The sequence below is a fragment of the Mercurialis annua genome, linkage group LG1-X (assembly GCF_937616625.2).
Source record: "Mercurialis annua linkage group LG1-X, ddMerAnnu1.2, whole genome shotgun sequence".
Classification (NCBI taxonomy): domain Eukaryota; kingdom Viridiplantae; phylum Streptophyta; class Magnoliopsida; order Malpighiales; family Euphorbiaceae; genus Mercurialis; species Mercurialis annua.
The window spans coordinates 58,070,191-58,081,761 of NC_065570.1; the positions used below are offsets into that span (position 1 = coordinate 58,070,191).

General features: G+C 39.5%; 3 protein-coding genes across 4 annotated transcripts; 1 reads left to right on the forward strand and 2 right to left on the reverse strand.

Annotated features, from left to right (window-relative positions):
• Nucleotides 1-435: 435 nt before the first annotated feature.
• On the forward strand, nt 436-5,031 carry LOC126686775 (uncharacterized). The gene is made up of 4 exons (XM_050381008.1): nt 436-739; nt 1,723-2,826; nt 3,474-3,661; nt 4,286-5,031. The coding sequence occupies exons 2-4, from the start codon at nt 2,175-2,177 to the stop codon at nt 4,772-4,774; spliced, it is 1,329 nt and encodes a 442-aa protein (XP_050236965.1). The 5' UTR covers nt 436-739; nt 1,723-2,174; the 3' UTR covers nt 4,775-5,031.
• Nucleotides 5,032-6,082: 1,051 nt separating this feature from the next.
• LOC126686757 (serine/threonine-protein phosphatase 7 long form homolog) lies at nt 6,083-9,952 on the reverse strand. 2 transcript variants are annotated; one of them, XM_056104256.1, is made up of 5 exons: nt 8,578-8,669; nt 7,721-8,487; nt 7,545-7,632; nt 7,054-7,449; nt 6,083-6,959 (listed from the first exon to the last, which is right to left on the reverse strand). In XM_056104256.1, exons 1-5 carry the CDS (start codon nt 8,653-8,655, stop codon nt 6,099-6,101), a joined length of 2,190 nt encoding a protein of 729 aa, XP_055960231.1. In that variant the 5' UTR covers nt 8,656-8,669; the 3' UTR covers nt 6,083-6,098. The 2 variants fall into 2 exon arrangements, with proteins under 2 accessions (XP_055960231.1, XP_055960232.1); XM_056104257.1 differs by lacking the exon at nt 8,578-8,669 and adding an exon at nt 9,188-9,952 and having other exon boundaries at nt 6,084-6,959.
• On the reverse strand, nt 9,215-11,571 carry LOC126673809 (uncharacterized). Its single transcript, XM_056104847.1, has 4 exons — nt 10,353-11,571; nt 9,845-10,279; nt 9,532-9,767; nt 9,215-9,418 (listed from the first exon to the last, which is right to left on the reverse strand). Exons 1-4 carry the CDS (start codon nt 11,569-11,571, stop codon nt 9,215-9,217), a joined length of 2,094 nt encoding a protein of 697 aa, XP_055960822.1.

Here is an 11,571-nt window from a genome sequence, read left to right on the forward strand (position 1 = left end):
ATATTAGCTACTTAAACAGACACGATTAAATTAATATCCCAATAATACAAAAGATAGTAAAATTTGAAAAAATAAAACCAAAAGTCAGTTTATTTTGCCCTGATAATATAGATTAAATTAATAATAATTGAAGCAAAGTAAATTAAAAGTTACTCTTTTTTAAACGGATAAATGGAGCATTTTTTAACAAAATACACATATGGTTATTTTTATTAAATATTCGTCTAAATAACTAGGATAGTTATATAGATATACCGAGAGTTGATAAACCCACCGAACCGTAATATTGGTTTTAAAATAATTTGATTTCGGTTGTATTGTAAAAAAGCTGTACTAGTATTTGGGTTTTGGTTATTTTGATTGGTTGGTAAATAAAAATTAGAAAAGCCACAGCAGATTGCGCCACTTCAATTGATCCCTCGCATAGTTTCTTTTTTCTCTTCTTAATAATTAAAAGCATTAGAGAAAAACCCAACCAAGTCCTGCCTGTACGGCAAAAACGACCGTCGTTTATCTCCTTCCTTCATAACCGCTCTATTCTTCACATAATGTTCTTCAACTTCAACAACATCAATTTGCGGTTTGTAATAACAACGGTTATTAAGCGGTTCCCTGACGTCCCTGCTTCAGTCCCCGCTGTTCCCACCATCTGCTTCAATCCCTACCGTTCCCCGCCATCCCCGATGCCGTTCCCGCCGTCCACTACTCTGGTAACCGCTGTCCACTATCCCTGCATCCGGTAATAAACAGTCCCTGTTTTTGTTGATTAAAATTTTACATAGAAATTAATAGGTTAATTATTGGTTCGTTTCTTAGTTTTTGTTAATTAGAGTTTTATTAGGTACGAATTTTCTTAGTTTAATTAGGGTAATTTAATATATCACTTGTATATTATTCAACTGAAGTCAATAAAATTTGAGAAGAAAGTGAGAGTCAGTTTCTTAGCATTTCTCCTTTTGGTGATGGCGACCAAATCCTTTGTTAACACGGTATTATCAATGCCTCATGGCTGTTTTTTCTCTGTTCTAGTGGTTGATTTATATTAGTTTAGTAACTTAATTTTGCTTAAACTAACGCTTACTTAATTAACCGCTTTCATGTTTCAAGAATTTACAAATTTCAAAGTATGTTTGTGGTCGATTTGTTGGTCTTGTTTTTTTTTGTTGAATTATGTCGTTTGTAGAGTAGATAATTCCGCCATTGTTGTTCCCTTTTCATATTATTAATCAATTTTAACGCTAATCCTCTTCTTCCAACCCAATCATCAACACCGATCAAAAATTTGAAAAATCAGTGTCATTCCATAAATAGTGATCAGTGTCATTCCAAATTTGAGAAAATGACTTCTAAATCTGAAAAAAATAACTTTAATTTATGAGTGTGTGTTTTTTAATATTTATGATTGATTACCCATAAAAAACACAAACAAAAGTTAAAGTAATCTTAGCTTGATGGTTTTTAATTACTGTCAATAAATCTGTTGTTTCTTCAACAATTGCAAATGATTTTAGTTATCAACAAGGAGAGTTAAAAGGAATGATAGATGTCAGAACTATAAAAATGCGATTGAAGACAATATTCAATATATCTTCATATCACTTCCCCTTTATGGGTGTATATAAATCAGTCTAAATATTTAAAAATAATATTAATTTATAAAATACAATGTCTAATATTTTCTTTGTTTGTGTTTTTTTTTTGACATATATTTCTAAACGAGAGGCCTCCCAAACACTTTTTACTCTCCATCGTCAATTGGCGGAACTCCTCTACCATCTGCTATGCGTACCACAAAAATCAAGTAGATAATTCGGGAATACTGCTCCAGTATCAGGTACAAACTTTTGTTCTGCCAATGGATTACAGGTAAGTATTCTTTTTAATATTATATTTTATTTTTCGTGCTACCGTTCGTTTAGCAAATTATTCAAGTTTGGAATAATTTAATTTGTTAAACGAATGTGTATTTGGATGGCTCTTATAATAGCCACAAAGTCCACATTGTTTTATTTATTTCAAAGAATGACTCATTTTCTTCATGAGATGGTCATTCTTCTTTCTATTTATATATTGTTATCTCTGGCAAAAAAAAAAAAAAAAAAAAAAAAAAAAAATTGATCCCTCACCTTTTTCATCAATCGCTTATAGTTTTTTGTTTACCCTCCAATAACACAATGTCATGGCTGGCTCGCTCCTTTGCCAACTCCCTTAGGCTCGACGACGACGGTGACAACTTAGAAAACGACGTCGCATCAGGCGATCCCTCACCTTCCAATCGTATTGAACAAGATATACATTTGTCAACAGATGTTGAAGAATCCCAGGCGAGAGGTATGAAAGAGGACCTTACGGAACTTAGACAATCCCTACGGCAACAACTTTGGGGCGTCGCTTCTTTTCTTGCTCCTCCTCCTCCTCCACCGCCTCCGCCTCCTCCTCCTATTTCCAAGGAACGATTGTTAGTCTCTAATTTGAATAAAAGTCAATCGGAACCGTCGGATCTATCAGAGGGAGGAGAAGGGTCTGATTGTGAAGAAACCTCGAGGATCAAACAGGATTTTGTGGAGATTGGGGGCAGATTTAGAACGGAAATTTCTAAAATGGCTTCTAATTATTTCCCGTTTGGATCGAAGGAAATTCAATATGAGATTGAAAATGGTGAGGAGGAAAATGAAGGAGAGGAATTGGAGATGGAGGAGGAGTATGAGGATTGGGAAGATACAGCTACCGGGATTACGGATGAGGTGTTGGCATTTGCAAGGAACATTGCAATGCATCCTGAGACTTGGTTAGATTTTCCTCTTGATATAGAAGATGATTTAGATGGTGCGTCCTTTTTAATTTTATACTCACAATTTGATTATTTCTTAACTAAATAGATAATTGTAGCTTTATATTTGCTAATACATAAATACGAACGGTTCTTGTCTTATTGCACTGTGGTTAGTAGTGAACTTTGGCATGATGTTTTGTTAAGCTCTTTACAGTTTGTTTCACAAAATAATGTGCACATTAGTAAGCGCATATTCGACAAAAAGACTGATTACTAAACAAAGCTGTGTTTTGGATGCAATGTTGCATATACTGCTAGTTTCAGTGTTATTTTGTATTTTAGTTAGCACTTTCATTCTTAGTATAATGCAATTAGCTGTAGCATATGCGTAATCATTCAAAGTAGGTGCTTCAGAGCTTATATTTTATGGTCAAGAACTGTAAAGAATTGAAATTGTTTTCATGTTTATGTTTCAGGTTCTGTCTTAAATATTCCGTAAATGCCTTGTTTTTTTCCCCCTAAGTTTCAGTTTGTTGTCTAGGTGCTCCTGTTAGTACCTGAACATGTATGACTTTGTTTTATCTATTCATTTTACATCAGCGATAAATCCATATGATATTGAGATGTTGAGTTGAGAAATCCACACTCTGGTCTATTACATGTAAATGAGATTCTTTTCCCCTTTTGTTGCCTTGTTTAGATTTTGGTATGTCCATTGCCCAACGAGAGCATGCTTTGGCCATTGAACGACTTGCTCCTAGACTAGCTGCTCTCAGAATTGAACTTTGCCCTTGCCATATGCCTGACAGTTACTTTTGGAAAGTTTATTTTGTTCTTCTGCATTCAAGGCTCAATAAACACGATGCAGAAATTTTATCTACACCTCAGGTAATTTTTTTCATCTGTAATTTCTTAGTTACATTTGGTATCTATTCCTTTATTTTGATAAAAGATTCTTTCTAGCGTTTCAAAGTTGTAAGTGCCGGTGGATAAACTTGAAATTACCAATGTTAATGTAGTCAAAGTTTGCGGCTTTAGGGTAGTTCATTTGTAGGTGTGATAGTGGATATATGAATTTTTGTGAATCCTATCTTTGATCTAAAAGATATTTCTGATTTGCCTTATGATGAAGGTCCTGTTCGAATAACCTTAACTTGATGCTTGTTCCCATGCTCTTCACATGCATTCCATTCTGAAGGCATAGCCGAGCATATGACTACATGAAGGAAATGTGATGGAGATGATCTCATTTATGTTGATCTCTGTCATCATCCATTTTGATCTTTGTTATACGAATTTATAGTTGAATATTATCATTTCAAGTTTAGGTTTCTTGCAGAATTTGTGCGAGGTACTATAGCCAGTGCAATTGTGGTTCAATGGTTATATTACATGCATCCATTGATTCGTAATAGATTCATTGAGATTTTATCTAGTTCTATGATGTTCAAATTATTTAAGGATTAGAGACACAGGTTGAAGTATTACTGTAATATGTCTTATTGCTTGTAGGTAATGGAAGCCAGAACGATGTGGATGCAGGAACTACATAAACAAACAAAGCCAGAAAATGACTGGTATGGAAAAAGCACTACGTATGAGAACGACAACAGTAATGTAAGGCATGGAGATATTGGGTATGCCAGGACATTTGGTTTAGAATCAAGAACTAGTGCTATGGAAGATTATGAGACAGAGAAGCACCCAATTGTAAATACAGAGACGCAATTCATTGATAAAACTGTTGTTGAAGAGATAAAACACGAGAATAAGGATTTATGTGCTGGTACATCCCCTAAAGCAGAGCTTCCTTATTATGAAGATGACGACGATGATGATTGGCCAGAGGATGAAGATTTGGATTTAGGCAGTTACAAAGCCACCATTCCGTTGGGAAACGAAGACGACTTCTCTTTCAGTGATCTGGAAGATGATACCAACAGCACTATTCCCATAAAATCTAAGGTACATTCAAAGGATACTGAAAGATCAACAACGTAAATCCTAGCTATATAGCGTAAGCATTGCTGATTGTGAACAGTAAGTGTGAAGATCCTATAATTGCAACTCTCCGAAGCATCCAGAAGTATGATATGATTTGATAATGAGTCATGAGCTCCGATTGTTGTTCAGTTCCAAGGTTTTGATAGAGCGATGATTATATGTTGACTTGTTGTGCATAAGTTGTAAACAAAACATATTATAAACTGGGCAGAATATCATGATTTTTGAGTGGAAATGTCTAGATTGTTCCTCAAGCTGGGAGACGTTATTGACGGTATAAGTTAAGATGAGAATAGGAGTATTAGCTATGGTGGATTTCGTGCACTTACAAAATTAACTGATCACTTACACTTGATACCTTTACCAAAAAGAAGTGCTGACTTGAGCATAGAAGCAGTTATATGCCAAATTAAGATTGAGGCTTTCTTTAGTTCATTTTATTATTTGAGCAGGAAATTGCCATTTGAAGACTTTGAAGAACTCTGTCATTTATAAATACCATTTGATATAAATGAAAGTAATTCATCCATTAGTAGTGGTAATAAATAAATAAAATAAAATATCTATTGTAAAAAATTAAAATAATTATAGAGAACAATATAGTCTGTTCTTTTTTAATATTTTTCATCAACCTAAAACAACTAATAATCATTCATGCCTCTTGACTTTTGGGTCCCCTTATAAAAAAAACCTAATGTTTAAAAACGATCAAGAAATCCTAATGTTTGTGCCGACCCTCAAAAAACTGGGTTAATGACCAGTAAATTAGATTTTTGTTAATTATTTCCAAAATTATTACCCAAAATCATAAAATACCCATTTTATGGCTTCCAGACCGCGGAACTGTTCCGCGGTTTGTGTAAACCGCGGAACAGTTCCGCGGTCTGCCCTACGTGGCTCCTCGCTGGAGGAGCCACATAGGCAAAAGCAAACCGCGTAACACTTACGCGGTTTGCATTGCCAACGTGGCAAACCGCGTAAGTGTTACGCGGTTTGCTTTTGTGCAGCCAGGGAATTAATTCCCTGGCTGCACTGATTGGGAGAAAATTCTCCCAATCATTAAAAAAAAAATTAATAAAATAAAACAATCTTTGGTTAAAAAAATTATACGTTTTAATTGTTAATTTTTTTAAATTTAAAACGTCTGAATTAGTTAATTTTTTTAACATTCTACAAAAATAAATTTATAAAATATAACAAAATAATTATATTAACAAATATAATTTCTACTTCATTACAATAACATATTTAATAAACTAAAAATTTCAAATTAAAAAAGATTACTACATCAGATAATAATGTACAAAGTACAAAAAAGAAATCACCTAGGAGTCCTATCGTCATATCTGCTAGTGACCGGGAGGTTCGAGCGTAAGTTGTTTCTGTTACGGTTCGCCCGACGGCCTGTACTGATGGTGAGGTAACGTCGACCTGGGCGGCCATCACCATCTCCCTCTCCTGCATCGCCCTCCTCGTCGTCGGCTCCGTCGTCACCCTGCTGGTCCTGTGGAATGGCCGTACTCGTCGTAGCTGGTGGCGGGGTAACAAATTCTCCTTGTTGGCGGAACATCATCGCCTCCATGCTGTCTAGACCTAACCAACTGCTACCATATGACAGAAAGTCTGTAGTCCCAGGTGTCTGTGGAAGTCCCTGTGAAGCTGCAAAGTCCTGTGTACCCTGTGTAGGCTGATCCCACTGCACCTGAAAAGGAGGCACCGTAGGTGGTACATAAGCAGGCGGCGGTGGAACAAAAGGCGAAGAAGGTCCTGGTGGCACTGGATATGAACACGACCCCTGAAAATAGTGATGTGCCGAATCCCCGTAAAACTGGCCAGAAGAAGAAGGAGGACCCGATGAAAAGGGTGGCGGTGCAGAGCTGGACCCCGCGTAATAGTAATGCCCTCTGAAAGGATGAAAAACCACTGGGGGAGGCATAGGATCGGTAGGACGCTGAGGTGGTGCAGGGGGGTGACGCCGCTCTCGCCGTCGATGTCGCAGTGTAGTCGGATCTATCGGCGCGTCAGGTATGACTGGTAGTCGATGCGGCGGTATAGAAGGCTCGATAGGGGGCGATGTAACATCACGTCGGTCCTCTCTAGTGCCTCTCTGTGTGCTGGCTGCGAACCGCCGAAGCTCAGTGTCAACAGGAGCATCCCTACGTACACGCTCCACAAAATCGGCCTGCACATAAAGATATAATACGTTAAAAAAAGTAGAAAATTAACCCACAATTTATTGATTAATTAATTGAAAAACATATAATTTAAAAAAATACCTGTGCTCCGAGCTCAGCGCCCTGTCGTGTGATCCAGCGACGCGTGACATACCGAAACCAATCCATATACTCGGAATGATAATGAGGTGGGTCCTGGAGGGGCTGTCCTGAAATTACAAACCGGAGTCGGTCGTCCCACACACGAATGTAGTGAGAGTGTGTCTGGATCCAAGATGAGCTGCTCTTCAGGGTAAGGGAGTGTAGTGAGTGGTCCTGAAGTGGGGCGTCTGGAATACCCTGTTGCAGTCCGAACTGCTGCAGAACTCTGTCTGCCTGGTGCCACTCCACAATATGAAAATAAATAAGTGGAACCGTGGCCCGCCAAAAAGCACGCCCATCTAAACAGTACGCTGGGATAGTGTCCAGCATATCATCAGTGTACGGCTGCCAGATAAACTGCATGTATAAAATATAAGACATTTAGTATTAAAACATTCCCACAATGAGCTATTTAACATACGAGATAATAAAACCGAAACATAATTTCTTACATCTTCGTAGCGAGATGTGTCAAGCCGAACACGGATGTCAGGCAGCGAGTGTCGAGCCGCACGGCTGGCGTTTCTCCGGCCTCCCCATCTGTTATTCAAGAACAACAACACATTAATCCGTCAATATTTAAGAAATAGAATAAAATTAAAAAATATTAAATAACAGTAAAACACACCTGTCGCCCAGTGGTAGATGTGGTGAAATAGTGGGATCGGCAAGAGCGGGAGCAATAACTCTAAGTCGGTCCAATGCCCACAGCTGCAGTATCCACAACGGCCCGCCCATGTTGCGGCGATTCGCAGACCGCAACGAACATGAGCAAAGCTCGTGATATAAGTAAGCCAGTGTCGCCGATGCCCAGCTGTAGGTCCGAACTGCCGCCAAGTCCTCTAAAAGTGGAAGAATCCGTAACGAAGTCTTTCCACTACCGAGGTCAGTGAAGCACAATCCTGTGACAGCGAGCAAGAGATACGCCCGTGTGTACCGATGGACAAGCTCGTCAGTCGCCTGGTCTGGTAATGCACCGAAGTCGGGGAAACTCTCTAGGATCCAAGAAGTCCGGACTGTGGAATTTGCAGGCTTTTTAGGATATCTGCCCGCAGGAATCCCTAAAACCCTCTCTGCCACTGCAGCCCAATCATGTACAATACCTCCTGTAACAGCATGACCGTCTACTGGTAGTCCGGTCTGAACGGCGACGTCCTGTAGTGTAACTGTGCACTCTCCGCCGGGTAAGTGAAAAGTGTGGGTCTCCGGCCTCCACCTCTCCACAAGGGCTGTGATCAGCTGCATGTCGACGCTGTAATGACGCATAGCAAAACAGCCTGCAAATCCAGTAGGCTCGATCATCGACCGAATACGGTGGTCCAACCTAGCGAACGGCAAAACAGCGCTCCTTCTAGTCGTACAGCTAGTGCGAGACAGAAATCCCTCGTCAGATCCCTGAAAAAAATAAACATTAAGTTAGTTCAAACATTTAATTAAGTTGCAAACGTAACTGTTGACAAAAAATAAGATACAAACGTAAGTTACCGTGCCATCCCAGACATCCTGAGAGATATGGTCATGCTGTAAAAAAAGTAGCGCCGGTCTTTCAGGACCCGACTGCATGTGATCGTGAGCAGCTGCCATGCCTGCAATTTTTTCAATACAAATTATTAAACAATTAAATCATAATAATATCAAACACTTGTTCACAAATAATATGAAACAATTAATTAAAAATAACTTCATCAATTAAACGGTCAAGTAAAAGTGTTACAAGAGTTTGTTATTTAAACTAAATAACTAAACAAACACAAAATAGAATGAGCTGCCAGATTTTCAATTTTAATAGAACACAAATGGAATTACAACATCCTTAGTACATGATAAATGGAAACAGAAATTCTCACATCACTGAACTCTAAAAGGACATGAACTAAGGTTATGACCATATGTAAGACATCTTCTACAGTAGTTGCTATTCCGCCTGTCCCTAAATGTCTGGTCCATTTCATTCCTACGCCTACTCTCAACCGGCCTACCCTTCTTTCTCATCCACTGTCTGTTAGGAACAAATGGAATTTCAGTGGAATTGATCCAACGCTTTCGATTCCATAAGGGTTCAAATGAAACAGAGGTCCACGCTAAGATTCCGTACTCGCATTTGTAATACCATGAAATGTAGTCACGGTAGTTCTCTCCGTATTGGTTGCAGGCAGCTATCGCATGGGAGCACGGAATTTTCCACTGTTGAAATTTTCCACAGGTGCATGTCCCGTCCAGTAGACGAACTTGATGTGTATTGCCACCCTTTTGTCTTACATTGTCGCACTGGGTCAAGACATTGAATACCTTCTGTGCCACGTTGAACTGTGAAGCCGTATGAGTCCTTGACTTATTTTCCCAAGTCTCAATTCTGTGTGCACAGACTGGGGTCCACATGAAACCGGATGCCAACCACATTTTGTAGTCGTTCACATGCTTGATGAATACGGAGTTGACCTTGTTAAATATTGCTTCCAACATGGCTGTGATAGGGAGCCCCCGAATGTTCTTTAACATCGCGTTGACCGACTCCGCGTAGTTTGTTGTCATCACACCATGCCGCATTCCAGACGTGTCGCCACTCATGCTCCATTTTGTAACATCAAGGCGGTCAAGATACGCATAACCCTCAGGTGAATCCGCCTCTATCAATGACATGTACCGATCTCTTTTATGCTCTTGGTATGCGCGTCCTACACGTCGATTAAACCGTCAATATTTTCCCATCAACCAAAAATGTATGTATTATATTAAGTAACAAGAAAATTACCAGCTTTTTCAGCAAGCTTTTTGAGATATTTTTTCTTGAAGGCATTGTGGAAGTTGCTCACTAGGTGTCTAATACACCACTTGTGGGTATCACCCCCCCACTCAGGGCCCTCCATGACACTCATAATACCGGAGCCGCGATCAGATATGATACACACCTTTCGCTCACCCAAAACATACCTCTTCAACATCCTCATGAAATACCTCCAGGATGCGGCAGTTTCTGACTTCACAATTGCAAAAGCTATCGGCATGATGTGATTGTTCCCTTCAATTGCAGAAGCAATCAGCAAAGTCATTTCGTATTTTCCATATGTGTGGGTGCCGTCGATGTACACCACAGGCTTGCAATACTGAAAACCCTTCACCACTGGCTCGTAAGTCCAAAACATATGCTTGAAAGTTCTGAATTGTGGATTGTTTTCAATTGGTGTACCTGTGCATACACCGTTATTAGTAATTATTAAATCGAACATATTTTTAATAGTCGAAATTTTTTAAAAAATTACCGGTAGCATGCCAGACTGTCCTGGGATTAGCAACGGTGACATTCGTCATAAAATTGCAAATCTCCTTGAAAGAGTCGTCCCATTGTCCGAACCTGTTTGCAATGGCCTTTTCCTTGGCATACCAAGTTTTTTTGTATCCAGGCCTAACTCGCAGTTTTTGAAAAATGCCCTCTTGAAGCGTTTTAATCCTAATGTCACGTTGCAGATGCAATTGCGTGTCGATGTGGTCAGCTATCTGTCGCGCTCTTAAATTGCGATGGTCTTGGTTCATTGATTGGCCGCTGCATTGGTGGGGGCCGTTATATCTTGTTATCATCCAGTCTGACTCGCCTTTTAAAAGCGACGCACGCAACCTCCAATTGCAAGTGTCATTGTTCACACACACAAGAACTATTGTTTTACCAGTTGTTTCACTGCTCTTGTATTCTTTATTAGCTGCAATGTGATAACTCGCCGCGCATGTCTGGACAGCATACCTCGAACTAAAAACCATCCCCAATTCAAACTCTTTGCCTGCTTCCCATATTGCATTTTCTTTAGGCCACAGATTCATATTGACACACATGTCGTCAACATTCTGATGCGTGTACTCATGAGGAAGGCGCGACTCAAAATGATCTGTATTTTGTTCCGACCGACCACCGACATTCTCACCATGGGTGCCATCTCCATTATCACCACCGATGTCATCATCATCATCATTCTCGTTGTCATCAGCAACGGCCCCGTAGAAGTGTTCTTCTTCCTCATCCTCATCACTAAAATCATCACCATCGTCTACATCCGCACAGTCGTCTACATCCGCACAATCGTCTACATCCACAGAGTCGTCTACATCCGCACAGTCGTCTCCATCCGCACGTACTTGAGATAACGGATTGTACACAATATAAAACTCAAGTACCCTCATTTGTGGCGTCCGCGAAACATTACGCCACATTGCTTGCATATGAACATCTGTTTCCATAGGAAAACCATCATATTTTTGAAATCTTCCATGTTCATCGAACCGAGGCACTCGTAGATAAATCTTCACTATCTCGTCACCATCCTTCAGCCCAATTACCCTTCTAATTACGACTTGTAGTTGTGCAAAATTCACTACACTCGTCAGCTCAACCAGTTCTGATTTACCGGAAACATAATCAACTCCACCCGGAGTCGATAATATTGTACCATCCCAATAAATTTTTAGGGCTGGCAGCTCATTTGTCGTCAT